Raw genomic sequence first — 23,071 nt, 5'->3', positions numbered from 1 at the left:
CAGAAGGATTGTCGCAAGGCGAGTAAGTATCATTGATATTGAGAAACGACGCCAAAGATTAAGAGGTAAAATAACTATAGGTAGATCCTCGTGGCTTCAGCTCTTAGTACACCCCTAAAGGGGAGAATATTGAGTGACATGGCATTAAGTCAGAATTAAGTGGTTCTAGTTACTATGTAATGGTAAAGGAAGAATGTGATAAATGAAAGAGGAATAAGACGACACTTATCCAAATCTTACAGATACGCTACGATTCAAGAATATTGTGCAAGCACAACGTCAAGGAGAGGAAGTAAAGGTCCCAGCCCGAGCTGTTATTAATAAATAAGGAGTCAGTGCGAGACGTAAGTTAAAACAAAGTAAATAACCCAAGAAAGATTACGAGGAATATTGATATGAGAATTGGCCAACGAGTAGTTAGTAATTGGTTAGGAAGATCTCAATTATGGCTAAAAAGGGGATTACAAACGAGTTATCAGATCGTGTAAAATAAATGTAGTAGAACCCAACATGGAGAATTCAGCCTCGGAGAATATCATTATAATACTTGAGGTATAATCAAACAAGAGTCGGGGTAGTTAAAGGTACCGCATGAGTATTACAGGGATAAAAGAAAGTGCCACTAGGAACGCAGTCAAAATATTAGTTCAGAAGCAACCATACAAGCACAAAGGCATGGAAGTAAGCAACTACAGATGATTATAGGCAAGTAAGGACATCAAAAAGGTTCGTAATAAGCTCACAGTTTTACGAGAGTTAAGGGTTCTCCTAAGTACTACAACAAAGGACTAGATGAGGAGATAAGAAAGAAGGCTTCAACGTAAGCACAACGTCCTAAAGAGGAAATGGTCATGTAACAACAATCTCGCAACAATATTTTAAGCATTCCAAAGGAGAGTGGCACCTACCGTGACTAATGAATGGGAAGTAAGAATTAAAAGTAATATTCGAGATCATATGAGTTGTATGAAAATTCTGGCAAGTGTGGGCACTAAGATAAGCTAAGTATGGACGCAACGAGGGGCAGAAAGACCAGGAAAAGTAATAGCTTACGTTGAAAGAAAGCTAAAATGGAACAAAAGAATTATTTGATCAATGAGCCAGAGTTAGTACGTTATAGATACACTCAAGATTTTGGAGAATTATCCAGGCAGCATATTTGTTGATAATCATATAGCCATAGAAGACTCCGGTATAAGTTAAAAGAAAGAATTAAGCCCAGGGCATAGACAAAGGATTGAATTGGTAGAATATTGTATCATGGATATTCCATAACGCCCATGAAAGGCTAAGGTAATAACTGATACCATGAACCACAGATCAGAAGATAGCTTAAACCTACATAAAGGCTGATCAGAAGGAAGAGGAAACTAAAGAATTACATTACCTAAGTAAATCAAGAGTCTGATTATTGGACCTAGAAAAATTATAGAAGTTGTGCTGGAGAACATGACAGAATCACTCTTAATATCAGATGTTCAAGAGAAATAACACAACCATAATCTATAATGGCTCTACAAGGAAGCCAGTTAGAAGAAGTAACAGCCTCATACGAAGTCAGCACGAAGATCGCACCGGATTGTGTATGTACCAGTATTATAATAGAAATTCAAGTTATGGACAATAATTACACCTAGGTAGAAGGGAGGTCACGAAAGAGATAGAAGATACGATACGAGATTTTAAGGTAAGTAAGGTAAAGGTGAACAACGTACGAGATACCTAAAGGCAGAAGATCGTGAATAGTCCATACTTCGAATAGAAGGCAATAAGCACGGGAATCCAATAACCAGGAATGATAGAGGCATCGTCAGCGACATGTCTTCCAGCCTATGGTTTCTAAGTACTGAGAGATATAGTTAAGAGAACAGAGAAAACTTGGAGACAATGTGATGTTTCGCTTGAAATTCCAGAATAACATAAGGAAATCTATGGTGCAAGCAAGTTGAAGGAAAGTTTATATATGAATATGTATAGGTCACAAGCTAAAGTATAGTAGAACGACAAAGTTTTAAGGAAACATGAGTAAGGATGAGGAAAGGCAAGTGAAAAGGTGACGAGAATGGATAAGTCCTCAGGATTAAGTCTATGAAAACAAGAGAGATAATGGTTTCTCTAAGTTATTGAAAGTTCAATATAGCCTTAATGAACTCAAAGGAGTCTAAGATTAATAGCATTTAGAAAAAATGAAATGTTGACCTAGTAATAAAATGAGGGCATAATTATGACAGATAAAGGATGACGTTTGGGCCTTTGTTTGAATAATGATTTGAAAAAAAAATAGAAGAAGAGAAGGAGAAAAGATTTCGCTGGCGGCACGAAATTAGGATACCCCCATAAGGTGAATCACATTGTGACACTATGAAATACGATTATGGGAATTACTTCGAATATTCCTCAATACAACGTAAGCCCTAGCGGTAGTGTATTACGTACGAAGTTTCGAGTCTTAAAGTAAAGGATTATAGATCAACATTGAGGCGAATCAACAATGGTTAGATATAAGTTACAAAGTATGACATGATATTAGGCCATGATTCTTAAGACGAACGGTAATGAAGGGGCATTGAAGGACTGAGATTTATACCTAAAGGGTAGGCAACAAAAATAACTGGGAATTTGGTAAGCATACCGTAGTAAAGGTAGATTGAAGCAAAAATTATGGTATACTATAACCCATGGAAATAGAGTAAAGTCATATGAATGGATAACCAGATCTATGACATAAGATATGGCCATATTCGCAAGTTCTACAAAGTATCGAGCAAAGGACTTCAGTATACCTAGAGAGGCCCAGAGAGGTATCCTATTAATCCTTGTATATACAAAGTAAGGCCTAGAGACTGACTAAAAGATAAAAGGAAAAAGGAAAGATGAATCGCATAAGTGCACCTATAAAGCTAGGGTCATATAGGCTGTATGACAGGAGGTAACAGAAAATGCAAGATTAGGAAGATTTCGACCACAGGTCATGATATGAGCAAAAAGACTAAAGGGGGGAATATCCTAGACTTTGGATTTATTCATAGAAGCAACTGCTTAAATGGAAATAAGAGTATTAAGGTATTCACAAGAGCTATAAGTTACGAAAATGATAAGAACATCAGTCAACATTCGAGGACGAATGTTCCAAAGGGGGGAATGATGTTACGCCCCGCAATATTACGTCGATATTATATTCTGCAGTATTATATTACGATAATGTTATGCTCTGCAGTAATATATTACGATGATGTTACCCTTTGCAGTAATATATTACGATGATGTTGTGTCTTGCAGTATTATATTACGATAGTGTTGTACCCAACAGTATTACATTACGGTGATGTTACGCTTCGCAGTAATAAGTTACGACGATATGCACCCTGCAGTAATGTACGTTGAATTTGTCATAAGGTAATTGACATCAGTCCAAGAAAAAGATTATTTGGGGTTTATAAGGATTATAAGTGATGAGTAAATTCGTGAAGGTAAAAGGGTAAGTAATATCGAAGAAAACGAATTTTTGTCGAAGTTTGGCATGTTGGGGTAAAATACGGCCCGAGCTAAAAAACCCGATATTTATGGACTAGTACCATACAAGGTACCACATGGACATGATAGAGAGGTGTATAAGGTATGCTAAAAATAAGCAATATTTCAAGTAATTTGGGGTAACTCTTAATTACGCGGGTAATTAATTAATTACCGGGTAGCGGGGTATTACCTAATAAATTAAGCGTGAATTAGATAAGTGTTTGGGGGGACAATATACATGTGTGGTTTATGGATATTTGACAGCAAGTTGCCACCTAATTATAACCTTAAGAAGGTGGGGGCAACATTTACTATTATGTACGACTTTATGTCATTCTTGTTGAAGAAAGCTAGCTTTAATTCACAAATGATGATAAACCTTGAGAGCAACAAAGTACGGATGAAAGCTTCACTTACTTCACATTCTTGGAATGAAAATTCACGTTTCATACCAACAAAATTGATATCTTGTAGAGATGGCTGATCGTGAGCTCTTTAAAGAGCAAAACAAATTCGTACCAAAAGATTTATAACGTTGGTTGGTTGATATTATAAAGCGTGTATTGCAAATTCGATTTTTGGGTTCTAAATTCAATCCATGAAGGTTTCCAACAGGATAATTATATGGAGTTGTTCCTATTCGAGGTATGTTAAGGCTATCCCTTCTTTCTTTTGGCATGATCCTCACGATACGAACGAAACGTGCAAATGCACAAATTCCATGAATGACTCTATTCATAGAAGTATTAGAGACATCTATGTTCTGGAATTTCCACGTGTCGTAATATTTTATCATCTGTTCATGGGTCTCAGAAAAAAATATGAAAGTTTAAAAGAGTTTACTTTATGATATTACTCAAAGGCAAAATGATCTTATAAAGCTCCGAAAGATTTATTAATGTACTTTTCATGCATTGCATTCATGTGCATTGACCCATGACCAGATGGCGTTATATACGCGTATATATGTAAATATATGTATATGGGATATGGGAAAAGGTTATGGCATTATATACGCACCACCACCTTATCAGCTGGTATATGATGATGATGTTGCCCACAGTGACTAAAATATGATTCAAACGGCATTATATACGCGTATATATGCATGTATATATATATATATGTATATGGGATATGAAAAAGGTTATGGCGTTATATACGCACCACCACCTGATCAGATGGTATACGATGATGATGTTGCCCACAGTGGCCGATATGACATGATGGGATGCCATCAGGGCTGATGATGTTTTGAAGCATGTATCTATGCACGACATGACATTCATACGCATATGCATGATGCTAAAAGTAATTTATGATTTACAAGGTTAATCAGACTTACAGGTTGAGTCATGTACTCTATATTTCTTCCATGTCTCTTATGGATTTATTTATGTGCCTTACATACTCGGTACATTATTCGTACTGACGTCCCTTTTGCCTGGGGACACTGCATTTCATGCCCGCAGGTCCCCACAGAGAGGTCGAGAGCCCTCCAAGTAGGCTATCAGCTCAGCGGAAGATGTTGGTGCGCTCCATTTGCTTCAGAGTTGCTCGTTTGGTTAGTATGATTTAGACGTGTATTGTTTGGTATGGGGGACTCTGTCCCGACCTTTATGATATTTATCTACTCTTAGAGGCTTGTAGACATATGTCGTATACGTGAAAGATTGTACGGCCTTGTCGGCCTATGTTCTGAGTTTATAAATGATCATGTTGGCCTATTAGACCCGTATGTCACGTGTATATGATGATGTAATAAGAAAGATACGTTATGTTGGTACTCGGTTGAGTAAGGTACGGGGTGTCCGTCACTGCCCATCGGTTTGGGTCATGACACATATAAAGCCTCTAAGGGGCCATCTGGATACTCGACTGGTAGCTGTTGTTGTAGGCAAACTCTGTTAAAGGCAAAAACTGATCCCATGAGCCTCCAAAGTCAATGACACAAGCTTGGAGCATATCCTCCAAAATCTGAATAGTCCGCTCGGACTGCCCGTCCATCTGAGGATGAAACGTTGTGCTCAACTCAACCCGCATTCCCAACTCTCGCTGAACTGCTCTCCATAAGCGTGAGGGAAACTGCGTACCTCGGTCCGATATGATAGACACGAGCACACCATGAAGGTGAACAATCTCCCGAATATAGATCTCAGCTAACCTCTCAGAAGAACAGGAGACTACCACAGGAATGAAATGCGTTGACTTGGTCAGCCTATCAATAATGACCCATACTGCGTCGAACTTCCTCCGAGTCTGTGGGAGTCCAACAACGAAATCCATAGTGATCCACTCCCACTTCCACTCGGGAAGCTCAATCCTTTGAAATGAACCACCGGGCCTCTAATGCTCATACTTAACCTGTTGACAATTCGAACACCGAGCCACATATGCAACGATATCCTTCTTCATTCTCCGCCACCAGTAATGTTGCCGCAAATCCTAATACATCTTCGCGGTGCCCGGATGAATAGAGTACCAAGAGCTGTGGGCCTCCTCTAAAATCAACTCTCGGAGCCCATCCACATTAGGTACACAAACTCGACCCTGCAATCTCAAAACTCCGTCATCACCTAAGGTAACCTGCTTGGCACCTCTGTGTTGTACCATATCTCTATGGATACCCATATAGGGATCATCATACTGCCGATCACGGATACACTCCAATAAAGAAGAACGAGCGACCGTGCAAGCTAACACCCGACTAGGCTCAGAAACATCCAACCTCACGAACTGATTGGCCAAAGCCTGAACATCCAAAGCAAGCGACCTCTCACCGATCAGAATATAAGCAAGACTGCCCATACTGGTTGACTTCCTACTCAAGGCATCGGCCACCACATTGGCCTTTCTCGGATGATATAAGATGGTGATATCATAGTCCTTCAACAACTCCAACCACCTCCTCTGCCTCAAATTCAATTCCTTTTGCTTGAACAAATACTGAAGACTCTTGTGATCCATGAACACCTCACATGCCACGCCATACAGATAATGTCTCCAAATCTTTAACGCGTGAACAATGGCTGCCAACTCCAGATCATGAACCGGATAGTTCTTCTCATGAATCTTCAACTACCGCGAAGCATAGGCAATAACCTTGCCATCCAATACGAGATGTCCAAGTCCAATACGAGATGCATCACAATAGACTGTATAAGGCCCTAAACTTGTGGGCAAAACCAATACCGGTGCCGTAGTTAGAGCTGTCTTGAGCTTTTGAAAGCTCGCCTCACACTCATCCGACCATCTGAACTGGGCACCCTTCTGGGTCAACCTGGTCATTGAGGTTGCGATCGATGAAAACCCCTCCATGAGCCGATAATAGTAGCCTGCCAATCCCAAGAAACCCCAAATTTATGTAGATAATGCTAGTCTAGGCCAGTTCTTAACTGCCTCAATCTTCTTCGGATCAACCTGAATACCCTCCGCTGATACAACATGACCCAGGAATGTAACTGAACTCAACCAGAACTCACACTTTAAGAACTTAGCATATAACTGACTATCCCTCAAGGTTTGAAAAACCACTCTAAGATGCTGCTTGTGCTCCTCCTGGCTACGGGAATATATCAAAATATCATCAATGAAGTCTATCACGAACGAATCCAAGTTGTTGTGGCATTTGTCACCAAATCCATAAAAGTTGTTGTGGCATTTGTCAACCCGAATGACATAACCAAGAACTCATAATGCCCATACCGAGTGCGAAAGGCTGTCTTAGGGACATCGGATACCTTAATCCTCAACTGATAGTAGCCAGATCCCAAGTCAATCTTTGAAAATACCTTGACACCCTAAAGCTGATCAAAAAAATCATCAATCCTCGGCAATGGATACTTATTCTTGATTGTAACCTTGTTCAACTGTCGGTAATCAATACACATTCTCATCGACCCATCCTTCTTCTTAACAAACAACACCGGCGCACCCCAAGGCGAGACACTCAGCCTAACAGAACCCTTCTCAAGCAAGTCTTGCAACTGCTCCTTCAACTCTTTCAACTCGGGTGGGGCCATACGATATGGTGGGATAGAAATGGGCTAAGTGCCCGGAGCCAAATCAATGCAAAAATCAATATCTCTGTCGGGTGGCATACCCGGCAGGTCTGAAGGGAAAACCTTAGGAAACTCACAAACAAAGGGCACAGAATCAATAGAAGGAACCTCAGCACTAGAATCACGAACATATGCCAAATAGGCCAAACACCCCTTCTCGACCATACGCCTAGCCTTCACATAAGAGATAACACTATGGGTAGAATGACCAGGAGTCCCTCTCCACTCTAAACGAGGTAAACCCAGTAAGGCTAAGGTCATAGTCTTGGCATGATAGTCCAAGATAGCGTGGTAGGGTAATAACCAGTCCATCCCTAATATGACATCAAAATTGACCATATCCAAAAGAAGCAAATCTACACGAGTCTCAAGACCTCTAATCACAACTATACATGAACGATGGACTCGATCTACCACAATAGAATCACCCACCGGTGTAGACACATAAACAGTATCACTCAAAGAATTACTAGCCATGGCCAAATACGGTGCAAAATAAGAGGACACATACGAGTACGTAGACCCTGGATCAAATAACACTGAAGCATCTCTATCACAAACTAGAACCATACTTGTAATAACTGCATCGGAAGCCTCAGCCTCGGGCCTGGCTGGAGGAGCATAACATCGGGGTTGGGCCCCACCACCCTGAACCACATCTCTGGGGCGGCCTGCTGCTTGCTGGCCTCCACCTCTAGCGGCCTGAGCTCCACCTCTAGTACCTCTACCTCCACCTCTAGCACCTCTACCCCTACCTCTAGCTGGCTGGGTGGGCTGTGGAACACCTGGTGCCTGAACCATGGCACGGGAACCCTACTGCTGAGAACTGCTCGGTGCTCAAGGGCAATACCTAGAAATGTGCCTCGTGTCGCCACAAGTAAAACAAGCCCTTGGCTACTGGGGCTGACGACCCTGGAAACTCTGAAGCGGCAGTGCATCGATAGGAGCTGGTGGTGCACTGTAGGACTACTGATCAGAATACTGCATTTGAGAACCATGACCACCTGAAGCACAGTGAGAAACCTGAAGTGTTGACTGAAAAGGCCTGGGAGGATGGCCCCTACCATATGAATCCCTACCTCCAGACGAGGTACCACTCAATCTACCTGAATGACGAGTCCTTTTGTCCAACCCATGACCACCTCCCTGTGACAGAACCATCTCACCTCTCCGAGCCACATTGGCCGCCTCCTGGAAAGATATATCACTCCCAGTCTCCCTAGCCATCTGAAGACGAATCAGCTGAATAAGTCCATCAATAAACCTCCTCACCCTATCTCTCTTGGTGGGAAGTATGACAAGAGCATAATGAGCTAGGTCGATGAATCTGGTCTCATATTGGGTGACAGTCATAGAACCTTGCTGGAGATGCTTAAACTGCCTCCGATAAGCCTCTCTTTGAGTGATGGGGAGAAACTTTTCCAGAAATAGCTGAATAAACTGCTCCCAAGTCAAAGCTGGCAATCCAGCTAGTCTAGCCAAACAGAAATCCCTCCACCAAGTCTTGGCAGATCCAGACAAGCGAAAAGTGGCAAAATCAACCCCATTGGTCTCAACTATCCCCATGTTCCTGAGAACCTCGTGACAGCTGTCTAGATAATCCTGGGGATCCTCAGTAGATGCACCGTTGAAAGTAGTAGTGAAAAGCTTGGTGAACCTATCCAACCTTCACAAAGCATCGGCAAACATAGCCGCTCCATCACCAGTCTAAGCTACCACACCCGGCTGAACTGCTCCAACTGGCTGAACCGCTGGAGTCTGAATCTAGGGAGCTACCTGCTCCGGAGTGCGAGTAGTAGGAGTCTAGGCTCCTCCTCTAGCCTGAGAGACAGCTGGTGCTATAGGAAGCAAGCTTGCTCGGGTGACACTCTCCATGAGGCCCACTAGACGTACCAGAGCATCCTGAAGAACTGGGTAGCAATAAACCCCTCTAGGACCTGATTGGGCCCACTGGAACTGTTGGGGTCGGAACCTCATCATCAAAATCAACCTGAGGCTCCGCCGCTGATGCTGTTGCTCGGGGTTGAGATCTGCCCCTACCTCGGCCTCTAGTACAACCTCGGCCTCACCCTCTGCCCCTCATGGGAGTTGCTGCGCTGGTCAGTGGATGAGGAAGCGCGTGTTCTCGCCATCTGTGAAAGAACATAGTAGAAATTCAATTAGCACTGAGAAACCGAATCGCACGATAGGAAAGAATAAATGTGAAGTTTTTCCTAACTCTGTAGCCTTTGGTGGATAAATATAGATATCTTCGTACCGATCCCTCAGACTCTACTAAGCTTGTCTGTGAACTGTGAGACCCATGTAACCTAGAGCTCTGATACCAACTTGTCACGACCCAGATTTTTACCCTCGGGAGTTGTGATGGCGCCTACTAGTACAAGCTAGACAAGCCAATTAATTGCACAATTTACCTTTTTACCCATTTTATATTCATTAACAATTTCGAAATAATAACATTTAAACAGCGGAATTTAACACGAGCGGAAGAAAGAAACAATAAGCTATCTGAACATGAATATCTAATACATTTGTTTGAGTCTCGACTACCCAGAACTGGTGTCACAGTTTCACAAACGGTCTAGGAATACTACAAATAAAGGGTCTGAAAGGAATAAATAAAACATTGCCTCTAGAAATGCAAGAAAGAAACTGGAATAGTATATAGAAGGAGACGTCAAGGCCTGCGAACACCTGCAGGATTACCTCGGGTCGCCTGATGATCAAGAATCAACAATCTCACTGCGTTCCAAAGTCCACAATACTGGGGTCTGCACAAAAGAGTGCAGAGTGTAGTATCAGCACAACCGACCCCATGTGCTAGTAAGTGTCTAGCCTAACCTCGGCAAAGTAGTGACGAGGCTAGGACCAGACTACCAAATAAACCTGTGCAGTTCAAATATATACAGCGGAAAAGAAATAAACAATTAAATATATGAGTTAGAAACATGCTTCGGGGACTAACATGTAAAACAGACTATCAAGAGAATTATAAAGGAATCAAAATCAACCACTAACAAGAATAAGGAAAACAAAGGCAGATTTCACTTTCTTTTCACATCTTGTTGCAGGCGTGCAACCTGATCCCATTTCTTGTATCTCGTGGCAGGCGTGCTACCCCTCCCATTTCATGTGTCTCGTGGCAGGCGTGCCACCCGCTCCCATTTTATTTATCTCGTGGTAGGCATACCACCCGCTCCCATTTCATTTATCTTGTGGTAGGCGTACCACCCGCTCCCATTTCATGTATCTTGTGGTAGGCGCACCACCCGCTCTCATTTCATTATATCTTATGGTATGCGTACCACCTGCTCCCATTTCATTATATCTTGTGGTAGGCGTACCACACGCTCTCATTTCATTATATCTTGTGGTAGGCGTACCACCCGCTCCCTTTTCATTATATCTTATGGTAGGCGTACCACCCGCTCCTTTTTCATTATATCTTATGGTAGGCATACCACCCGCTCCCATTTACAAGCCAACAATAATCACAAGGAATCACGGCAAGGGAACAAGAGCAATATAACAACTTCTCGGTAAGGGAACAATGATATTTCAACAACATCCCGAAAAGGGAACAATAATATCAAAACAAACATCCTGGCAAGGGAACAATACTATCAAAACAAACATCCCGGCAATGGATCATTAATATCAAACAAACATCCCGGCAAAGGAACAATGGTGATAATAACATATGAAGCGCAATAAACCATAACGGAGTCATTACAATTATAATACAAGACTCACGGGCATGCTTGACACCAACATATAGATACTCGTCACCATGCCTATATGTCGTACTCCACAATTAACATGTAGCAAATAAGACACAACTCCTAATCCCTCAAGCTAAGGTTAGACTAAACACTTACCTTGATGCCACGAACACTATTCACGATTCAACTATAGCTTTACCCCTTGATTCCATAACCAATTCGCTCGTATCTAGTCACAAGTTACTTAATTACATCAATAAATGCAAAATAAATCAAACCCAATGCATGAAAATGAGTTTTCTAAAGTTTTACCCAAAAGTCAAAAATCGCCCCCGAGTCCACATGGTCAAAACCCGAGGTTCGAACAAAAATCCGGTTACCCATTCCCCACGAACCCAAATATATAATTTGTTTTAAAATCGGACCTCAAATCGAGGTCCAAATTCCCAATTTTTGAAAAACCTAGGTTCTACCCAAAACACCCAATTTCCCGCATGAAAATCATTGATTTGAAGTTGAAATCATGCTAAAAAATATTAATGATTGAAGAAATCTAGTTAGAAATGACTTACAATTGATTTGGAGAAGAAGAAGCCTTTGAAAAATCAACCTAATGTGTTTTTGTTCTGAGAGGATATGTAAAATGGGTTTAAAATCGGCTAAGTATAAAAGTTGCAGGTCACAGGTATGGGAATTGCGAACTCCGACCTCTGCTATGTTGGGAAATGCGAAACAGGGTTCGCATTTGCGAACCCTTCAGGAAAATGGAATCTTCGCATTTGCGAAAGGCATGTCGCATTTGCGAGTTGGGAATTGCGGAGAACGGGTCGCATTTGCGACCCAAGGCTGAACGGGGAATTTCGCATTTGCGAAGGAGTACTCGCATTTGCGAGCAAAGCAGGCCTAGGCTGATTTTCGCATTTGCGAGCCATGCGAAGCCTGCAGGCCTGGGCACACCAGATAAAATCCTACAATTTTTCTAAGTTCAAAATGCATTCCGTGTCCTATCCAAAATTCACCCGAGCCCTCGGGGCTCCAAACCAAATATACACACAACCTCAAAAATATCCCACGGACTTATTCGTGTACTCATATCACCAAAATAACATCAGAAACATCGAATTACACCTCAATACCAATGAAATTTATCAAAACTTCTTAAACATCAAATTTTCCAATTAAGGCCCGAATCACGTCAAACGGACTCCGTTTCTTACCAAACTTCACAGATTTATCTTATATCATATATGAGACATGTACCGGGTGCTGGAACCAAAATACGGCCCGATACCATCATGTTCTAATCAAATTTCATTTCAAATTCCTTTAATTCAGAAAATAATTTCTTTCAAAAATTCATTTCTCGGGCTTGGGACCTCGGAATTCGATCCCGGACATATGTCCAAGTCCCATATTTTCCTACGGACCCTCCGAGACCGTCAAATTACGGGTTCGGGTCCGTTTATCCCAATGTTGACCGAAGTCACATTAATTCATTTTATAGTCAAAATTTATCATTTTTCACATATTTTCACATATAGGATTTCCGGCTATGTGCCCAGACTGCACACGCAAATCGAGATGATGCTAAAAGAAGTTTTTAAGGCCTCAAAACGCAGAATTCCTTTTAAAAACAAGTGATGACCTCTTGGGTCGTCACAAATATCATGTATCAACAATAAACAGTTAGAGACAAAGGCATAATAAGCAAGAAAAGCTATGACTGAGTACAAACAGTAATTTAGCAGCTAATTCAGCAAGTACACGACCTCACAGGTTTCAACAATGATCACATAAGGCCTAAATATGATTTCTAAGATGAAGTACAGTCAATTTCTATGAAAACAGAGGGAACATGTATTAAACAGTAGGCCAATTGATTCCACAATCTCGCGAGACGGACCAAGTCACAATCCCTATGGTGCGCATGTGCACTCCCATACGCCCGTCACCTAGCATGTGTGTCACTTCCAAAATAGTCATACGACACAATGTCCTGGATTTCATACCCTCATGACCAAATTTATAACAGTTACTTACCTTAATTCGAGCAAAATCCTACTCCGCAATGCCTTTTCCTCTCAAATCGACCTCCGAATACCTCGAACCTAGCTACAATAAACTCGATTCATTCAATACATATTATAGGAATTAATTCCATATGAAAATACTAGTTTTCCAACAAAATTCGAAATTAACCCAAAAATTGCACGTGGGGCCCGCATCTCGGAATACGACAAAAGTTACGGAATATGAACGCACATGCAACCACGAGTCCAACCATATAAATTTTACCAAAATCCGACATCGGATTGGCTTTCAAATCTTAAAAATTCATCTCTATGGAATTTTAGAAAATTCCTCCATTTCTCTTCAAATATCAATAATCTAACGCCAAAAATGAAGATTTATTCATGAAATATAATCACAAGGGAGTCAAAAATACTTACCCCAAGTTTTGTGGTGAACTTTGCCTCTAAAAATCGTCCAAACCGAGCTTGGGAGTCCAAAAATGAAAGAAAACTCGGACTGCTCGTTATGCACTGTCCAGAATTTTTTCGCGGTTCTGTTCACTCGTGTTACCATTCATGGATATTGTTCATGATACTGGTCATGGATACTATTCACGCAAGTGCGGTCACTGTTCACACGTGCGAAAATGCAGAAACTGTCCAGAAAATTTCAGTAGATAAATACAAGTCCGAATTGATCCGTTAACCTTCCGAAATCCACCCGAGACCCTCGGGACCTCAACAAAATATACCAACAAGTCCTTAAAACATCATACGAACTTAGTCAAAACCTCAAATCACATCATAAAATGCTAAAACTGTGCATCACACCCCAATTCAAGCCTAATGAATCTAAGAACGTCCAACTTCTATATTCGATGCCAAAAACCTATCAAATCAAGTCCGAATGACTTCAAATTTTGCATACAAGTAATAATTGACATAACGAAGCTATGAAAATTTTCATAACTGGACTCCGACCCCGATATCAAAAAGTCAACCCACCGGTCAAACTTCCAAACTTAAATTTCTTATTTTCGCCATTTCAAGTCTATTTTAGCTACAGACCTCGAAATAAATATCCGGACACACTTCTAAGCCCAAAATCACCATACGGAGCCATTGAAATTATCAAAAATCCATTCCGGAGTCATTTGCTCAAAAGTCAAATCTCCGGTCAAATCTAAAAAATCTTTAGCCTTAGATTTCTAGCTAGATTACGTTAAATGACGATAATTTGATCTAGGGACCTCCAAATTCGATTTCGGGCATATAACCAAGTCCCAAATCACGATACGATGCTACCGAAATGGTCAAAACTTGGGTCCGGGTTCGTTTGCTCAAAATGTTGACCGAAGTCAACTCACTTGAGTTTTAAAGCTCTAATTCACAATTTAATCCATTTTTCACATAAAAGCCTTCCAGAAAATTATACGGACTGCGCACGCAAGTCGAGAAATAATTAATAGTACTTTTCAAGGTCTTATAACTCCGAGATGATTATTTAATTTAAAGATAACATTTTGGGTCATCACATTAATTTTATAAATGTGAACTGCTTACGATAAATAAAATATTATATTTCTTATTAAATAATTGGAGATAAAAGTTCTATAATGGGGATTGGAATAAAAGTATGTCTAAGCGAAGAATTTTAATTGGAGGAATAATATGATTAAGCAAATCTTGTAGTGTAACTTAGATCTTATAATCACATAAATTTATAATGAAACAAATTTATAATAATTCAATATAAAATTCAATTTGAAGTTATTAATAGTTAATCTCTAATTAATCCTTAATTTGTTATTTACCTGGATATATTGGAGAATTAATTGGGCTGGATTAAGTTAGGGGGAGAAAGAGAAAAGGAAAAACGAAAAGAATGGTCGAAAGAGAGAGATAGAAAAGAGAAACAAGAAAAACAGTAAAAAAATTTAAGAAATCAAGCTAAAATGTAGGAAGGGGAGCTTTGGCGTAGCTGGTAAAGTTGTTGTCATGTGACCATGAGGTTACGCGTTCGTTCAAACCGTGAAAACGACCTCTTGCGGAAATACAGGGCCCTTCCCCGGATCCCGCATATAGCGGGAGCTTAGTGCATCGGGCTGCCCAAACTAAAAGGTAATGATGATATTAAAGATGAAGGCAAAAAATAAAGAGACACAAGAGAGGAAACGTTTTCTTATTTTTTCCAAGTGTATCTTATATCATATTTCATGCCTCTATTACTTAAAGGGTTACGAAAAAATTATCTTAAATATGACATTAACCAGTGAGATCATGGAGGTGGCACTATTAAAAAAAACTAGAATTCATTATGAACTTCGTCGCTAATTTATTGCTAAATAGCTCGTAGCTAATAGAATTTTATGATAATATGTCGCTAATCCTTCCTAAGTAGAATTAACAATAAATTTTGTTGTCTAACTACAAAATTTGTTTATCACTAATTTCTATTTTAATAGTGTGGTTACGAAAGTTATAAAACATTTGAGAAGTAGTAGGGGAGTATCCACGAAGGAAATTAATGTATTTCCTAACAAAAGAGAAGAAAAGAAATCCAAAAATATATAGCATAGGTGACCGTTTGGTCTTGAACCGAGGCACCAAAGGCTGAACTCTGAGCATGGCCGTTCACATTGAACTACGCACACAGCAAAATCTTCACAAATTTATACCGGAATCCCAATTTAAATGGTAAAGACGATAGGTTCTCATGCACCATATATCACTCTTAATGTGGATCTTCCCTCGTTATATGTAAAAGATTGTTATTAGCTAGGTAAACTATGCTACTATATATAACATAAAATTTGATTACAAAGAATATATTATTATAACAGGAGATGTAATTGTTACTTTAGTAGTATCTTTTTAACTCAAATTTATCGTGGTTTTTTCTTTTTTTGATTTAACTACGCCATATACATGGTAGGTATAGCTTCGCTTTATAATTAATGAATTTAGTCGAACCAGCGAATTCCGGACCACATGTTTATGAAAAAAAATGGCTAGTGTCATGCAGCAGATAATTCTATATTATCTTTGTGCACCCTAACGATGCTGACCAAATTGAAGATCATCAAATTGCCACTTGCTAATACTTCAACTTGCAATTGACGAAAATCTCCAGCTAAACCCCATGTTCTCCCACCTCTCTACGGTTACAATGCAGAAATCTTTTATATATTCTCAATGGGGCAAATGAATTGCCTATAAATAGGAGTCTTGACTATAACTTATGAACACACAAAACCAAAGCATTTATACCAGCTCAAAAAGCTTAATTCCATGGCCTCTACAACCACTTCTCTTGTAGCTCTAGTACTTGTCGTCATAGCCACAGGCCTACCCGCGGCACATGCATTCGCCATAAATGGCCAAACTGTGCTTGGAATACAAGTGAGTGGCACCTTAGCTTGTTCAACAACAGGTAACTTACCAGGAAATGGCATTGTTGGAGTCCTTGCTACTGTCACTTGCAATGTTAATGGAACTCCAACTGTGCTTGGTATTGCTACAACCAATCTTAATGGAGTTTTTGTTGCTCTAATTACTAACTTAAGTGGCCTTGACCCTAACACCCTATCATGTGTTGTTAGAGTAAATCTTCCAATTCTAACATGCTCTCTCTTGCCTCGTAATGGAGTACTTCAAGCTAAAGTTAATCTCAAAGGTACTGTGTCTCAGGCCATTATTGGACTTGTCGCTGATGCCACCATTGGTCCGTTCTCGGTCGTTTGATGTTGGGCATATTTTCATATGTATCCATGCATGAGATAGAAATTTAACTTACTTTAATCTATCCATGCATGGGATAGAAATAAATAAAATGTACTCTTATGTTATTTTATGCATGTATTTTTGGTTGTAACCAACTTGAACTTGATGTGTCCCAGTTGTTGACATTATGCAAGTTTCTTCTTGTTCCTATGAATTAAGGAGAGGAATTTATGGTGTAATTTTTACTTCGAATAGATAATTTATAGTTATGTTACGTACTTTGCAGAATATAATGATACTTTTGTCAGCAATAATATTACACTATTTTGACCCACAAAAAGTATTCCAACCACGTGAAAATTCATTTTTGATAATATATAGGTTGCAATGAAACTGGAATCTGAATTCTTGTTTATTCTTATATACCATATTGAAGCGTGAAATCATTTTTTAAAACTTAACCTATTAGCTGTGAAAGCACACTAACTTTTATTTATTTAATTACATCATTAACAATCGGTGGCTCTATGTACGGAAAAGTGACTAATAATTTGGTGTTGTATAAAAATATTAACTGAGAAATTCATTTTTACAAACAAATATAGCAAGAGAAAATTAACGTACTCATTTGTATTTCCTTTATGTGGATAATATGTTCAGAATTAATAATTTTCGGGATTAATAACTATATTCTCTTACAAATTTGAAGTTATATTAGAAATCATTTTACACCTGATTGAGATGTGTTTTTTTAGATTACTCAAATTACATTGTTCGCTTAACATATTACTAATCCGAATTTTATGGAATTTCGATCCGCTTCCTCCTCCTGAATTTATTCCAATTAGCCCATTTTAATTTCATTCGTCCCATAGCCCCCCAAAATGCAGAAAATGATTAAAAGGGAAGAAGCAAGAGTGAAAATGGAGTTATTTTCAGTCCTGGGAAGGTTTCTATTTGCTTGGTTCTTCGTCTCTTCTGCTTGGCAAACGTTAAAAGAAATAGACACAGATATAAGACTTGTCGAGAAGGAATATGTTGTCAAGCTGGCTGGTTTCCTCGATCTTCTGGTGCACTATTCAGAGGAAACAAAAATACAAATTGTTCATTTCTTCATAACATTTTTCATTGGTCTAAAAGCAATTGGTGGCTCTCTATTTCTATTTGATAGGATAGAAGGGACTTTTCTTCTGATATTGTACTTGCTGACGGCTACTCCAATTTTGTATGATTTCTATCACTATAAAGTCGGAGAACCAGAATTTTTTCTTCTTCTCCATGATTTTATGCAGAATGTGGCATTCTTTGGTGCATTATTGTTTTTCATAGAGATGAAGATCACACTTTTTCAGAGGCAACCGAAGAAAAAGGCATCCATGTTCAAGACAACTTAATATATATATCAAAAGGAGGATTTAGGAAACTGTCATATTTTGACCCTTAATATATGAAATAGACTTAATTACTTACTGTAAAGAATTTTATGAGAACACATATTCACATCCCCATCCCTTACAAAAACATATCATGGATTATTATTCTGTGAAAATTGTCATTCATGAAAAAATTGACTAGCTAGGATATATATTTATGCTCATCGATCTCTTGTTGCCCTTTTTTAGCAATAATATTGAGCAATAAGGAGGTATTATTGAACAATCGTCAGTCATTTGCCGCTTGTCCATCATTGATTGTGTAAGAGTTTTTAATGACGCTTATTATATTCTGGACAGTAGAATAACAACAAAAAACTTAGTGTAATCCCATAAGTGGGGTCTGGGGAGGATAGTGTATACATAGTCATACTTCTACCTTGCGAAGGTAGAGAGACTGTTCTCGATATATCATCGGCTCAAGCAAAAGTTTAAAAAAGAAATATCCTGGCCAGTAACGTACGTTATTAATTTGTTCAAACGTGAGAGATTAAAGTTGGTAATTTTTCATATCCAAACTTCCATTATGACACCATTGATAAAGTGAACGAAGCAAAATGGAAACCATATTATAAAAGTAACAAAAACATGAGTAAAACATTCTTCTCCTTGTTTTGAAATATCAAACTACGTACATGTCCTTAATGTTATAATGTTATAGAAGCTTAGGTCTAATAACCTAACCCTCAGGATGCACCCCAATCGAAAGGCGCTAGACGGACAATTATTCGAAACTCAAATTAAACGTAAAAGACACAACTATATTACATATTAAGTGATTTTTTGATCAACCATATTATGCAATGGGAACCAAGTGAAATGCACCACAAGTAGCATCAGCAACAAGGCCAAGCAAAGTTTGTATAAGGGTACCAACAAGTGTAATAGGAGCCCTAAGTGTTCCAGTTGAAGCCAAAAGTGAACAACTAGCAATTGGAGTATCAATTATAACTTGGCATGGAGTGGTAGTTTGATCAAAGAGGATGCCATCTAATGCAGTGATTATAGTTTGAAAATAGCCATTAGCATCAGTTAGCACTTGGACAAGGCTTGTTGAACCACCATTGCATGAAATCTTGACGTTTACACCAGCAATGCCAGGGCCAGGTGGATTGCCTGTTGCTGAACAAACCAAAAGGCCACGTACCCTTAGTCCAATCACATTTTGGCCATTGATAAGGACTCCATGAGCTAATGGAGTAGTTGTTGCAATGAGGAAAAGAGATAGTAGGAAAAGGGCTCTTAACTTATTGTATGCCATATATATGGAGGTATTTTTTGGGTTTGAGCTAAAAGTGTTTGTGTTATTTTGATTACAAGACAACCCTATTTATAGTGTTTCCACCGTTTCTTTTAATGATTAACAAAAGAATTACTCCCTCCGTTCAGTTTTACTTGTCCACTATACTAAAAATACATTTTCACTTTTACTCGTCTATTTTAGTAAATCAAGAGAAAGATACTTTTTCTTATTTTACCTTATCATTAATTACTCATTTTCAAAATTATTTTCCAACATTTTTTGAAATAATATCATTATTAGGGGTTATATAGTAAAATATGTACTATAATTATTATTTTTTAAGGAACGTGAAAAATCCAAAAATGGAAAAGTAAAAGTGAACGAGGGAGTAGATAAATTCGCCTCCTTATATTGTCGTTCCTAAAGCTGAATAAAGGAGGAGGGTTACAGCAGTGGCGAAGCCAGGAATTTTTCTAAGGGTGTATAAACTTGAAATAAGTGAAAAAAATCATCCAGTAAAAGTGTTCAATATATGTTACATACCTCTAAAACCTAATATTTTACCTACATACATTATATGATTTTTCAATAAAGCGTGGTCAATTGACCATCCTTGATAGGTTGTACTGTTGTAGCTTCGTTCTTGCATTGCAGTAGGATGGCAGCCAGCACATGCCAATTGATCATGATGAATCCCCATTCTTAAAGAAAGAAGTTAGGATTTATATCGCAGACCCGCTAACTTGTTTGAGACTGAAGCGTTGTTATTGTTGTTGCTGATTAAAAAGAATTAGATAATTTTAAGTTGGCATTAATTATGGGATAATGAGGAGAGGAATATAAAATAGAACAAGTAGAGTTCTATTTCTAGACAAAAAAATCATAACCATACCCTTGCTTTAAGAAACCACCTATTTGGTTTTTTCTCTTCATGATTAGGACCGATAATATAATGTGATCCTTAATTTGGTGCCTTCTTAAACAATGAAATTTGCTTCTTCTTTTCATCTGTTGGGCTCCTAATTTCACTTTTGTGGATCGAACACTTAACCAGCACGATAAAGAGGATTCAACGTAATTAATATTAGTGTATAATACTAGTACCTAGGTTTAAAAGAAGTAATACTCTAGGGCCTAAGAAAAAGGCCAAAAAAAAGAACCAAAAATAATGCGTCCTTTGTGGTTTAACGTTATCTTAATCTATTGATGATGAGTTCAACAGAAAAATGAAAAAGAATGTAATAGAAGGATTAATTTAGCTAGGTTCAAAGTTGAGATTAATGTTGATAGGGTGGAAATAATAAGTCGAGGTTTGAAATATTTGAAGAGACTAAGGTACGGACCATTATTGTATTTGACTATTTTCAGTTCAAGTTTCCCAAATTGCTAATTTTGTATCATATATTTGCTGAATTTTGAGTCAATTCAGTTGCTCAAAACCTGGAAATTCCCAGACTCTCACGAAGATATGCAGCATTCCCATGAACACTTCATCCCCATACCCTCATTTCCTGCAAGAGATAGAATTTAATATTCATATTAGTTCCACCTATGAAAATTACTCCAGTTCAATTGGACATGATTATAAGAAAACAATTGATTATACGGCAGTTTATAAGTGTAGAGCTTATAGATATTACGTCTTTAGTTTTTCTTTTTTTTTTTGGAAACTTCCCAGGAAACCCGTCGCCGCTACCTTTCGGGTCCGGGTAACCTGCTCACTATGTAATAGCTCGCAAACTACATAAGAGATGAAAACCGGACAAGACAAACCCGGTGCAACGAACTCTGACTGAGAAGACTGCTGGTGAGAGAAACTGCCCAGACCTCCCATGTGGAAAATCACTCACTCAACCAACTCAATCTAACCTTGCGGCATGTTTTGAGTTCTTAACTAACTCAATTGAATTTTTGGAGAACAGTTTAGTGTATACAACTTTTTCTTAAAACGGAAGAAAGTAATGTGTTTCTACTTCATTATCATAAACCATTAATTTCGGGACACGTAAGAAAAGCAAAATTATATATAAGGGACCAATTCAATTATATGTTCCAACAATAATGCATGTACTCTTGGAAAACATAGCAATTAAACTCATGAAAACATATATTCTCTTGAAATTTTAAAACTCATCTCAAAGGCAGGGGCGGATTTAGGGGCGCAAGGGGTTCACGCGAACCCCCTTCGCCGAAAAAATACACCGTATATATAAGGCAAAATCTATTTTTTACCTCTATATATTAAGTTTTGAACCCCCTTAACACAATCCAAAAGCGTAGTTTAGTGGTTAAGGGGGTTCAAAATCTACATAAGGTCATGAGTTCAATTCTCACCACTAGATACAAAAAAAAAAAATTTGAACCCCCTTCGTGAAAATTCTGTCTCCGCCACTGCTTAAAGGTATGCATAATTCTGCATAGAAACAAGCAAATACTGAACTACAAGATTTGCGAATAGTAATATTGTTGCAAATACTGAATTTCATTACTTAAATCGAAATACTGGTTTAAATCTGTTTATATTTCAAGTAAATCTATATATTACTCACGTTCTTCAACTTTCTTTTTTTCTAGTAAAGTTCACGTCCAAAAATAACGTAGCCAAAATCGCTCTTTGTTTTGTGTACTTGGTGGATAAATTCGTTTCAACTTTTATACATACAGCATATTAATCTTCATACAAATTGGCATGAGAGCTGTTGGGAAGTGTGAGAGTGTGACAGGCTAATCTAAGGAATGGGTATATATATGTATAGGTCATCATTTAAGAGTCAATAAAACCATAGACTCCAGAGTATGGGAGACAATAAAATTTAGTGAATTATATAACTTTTTAATATTGAACTTTAATGATATCTCGTTATGTGTTTAACTATATGCTACTTTGCTTCTAAATATAAAATCTAACCAATCATCTTGCGAGGGAAATTTTATAGTTAAAGACCACATATGATCCTCTTATGGAATAGGAACACAATCTATCTTTTTTAATTAATTAATAGCCTGTTTGGCTAAGCGTTCTTTAATTCTTAAAAAAGTGCTTTTTTCAAAGTTAAAGTGTTTGGCCAAGATTTTGGAAGAAAAAAAATTGCTTTCGAGGAGAAGCAGAAGCAGTTTTGCAGAAGCTGGAAAAAGTAGCTTCTCTCCAAAAATACTTCTTTTAAAAATACACTTAGAAGTAGTTTTTAAAAGATTGGCCAAAAACCAATTGTTACTCAGAAGTATTTTTCAAATTAATTGGCCAAACACAAATTGCTTCTCGCCAAAAGTACTTTTGAGAAAAAAAAAATATTTCTCAAAATAAGCTGATTTTTGCAGTTTGGCCAAACAGGCGCTTCGGTGTTTTAAGTTGATCGCTTTA

General features: G+C 38.5%; 3 protein-coding genes across 3 annotated transcripts; 2 read left to right on the top strand and 1 right to left on the bottom strand.

The window, feature by feature from the left end:
- The first annotated feature begins 16,602 nt into the window (after positions 1-16,602).
- Positions 16,603-17,055, top strand: LOC138884070 (uncharacterized). Its single transcript, XM_070164812.1, has one exon. The coding sequence runs from the start codon at positions 16,603-16,605 to the stop codon at positions 17,053-17,055; it is 453 nt and encodes a 150-aa protein (XP_070020913.1).
- An 863-nt stretch (positions 17,056-17,918) lies between these two features.
- On the top strand, positions 17,919-18,428 carry LOC104222987 (uncharacterized). Its single transcript, XM_009774336.2, has one exon. It carries the CDS (start codon positions 17,919-17,921, stop codon positions 18,426-18,428), a length of 510 nt encoding a protein of 169 aa, XP_009772638.2.
- Positions 18,429-19,263: 835 nt separating this feature from the next.
- On the bottom strand, positions 19,264-19,728 carry LOC104222986 (uncharacterized). Its single transcript, XM_009774335.2, has one exon. The coding sequence runs from the start codon at positions 19,726-19,728 to the stop codon at positions 19,264-19,266; it is 465 nt and encodes a 154-aa protein (XP_009772637.1).
- Between the last annotated feature and the right edge of the window lie 3,343 nt (positions 19,729-23,071).

The sequence above is a fragment of the Nicotiana sylvestris genome, chromosome 12 (assembly GCF_000393655.2).
Source record: "Nicotiana sylvestris chromosome 12, ASM39365v2, whole genome shotgun sequence".
Taxonomy (NCBI): domain Eukaryota; kingdom Viridiplantae; phylum Streptophyta; class Magnoliopsida; order Solanales; family Solanaceae; genus Nicotiana; species Nicotiana sylvestris.
The sequence above is the reverse complement of the archived record's forward strand: the minus strand, read 5'-3'. Positions and strand labels throughout refer to the sequence as shown.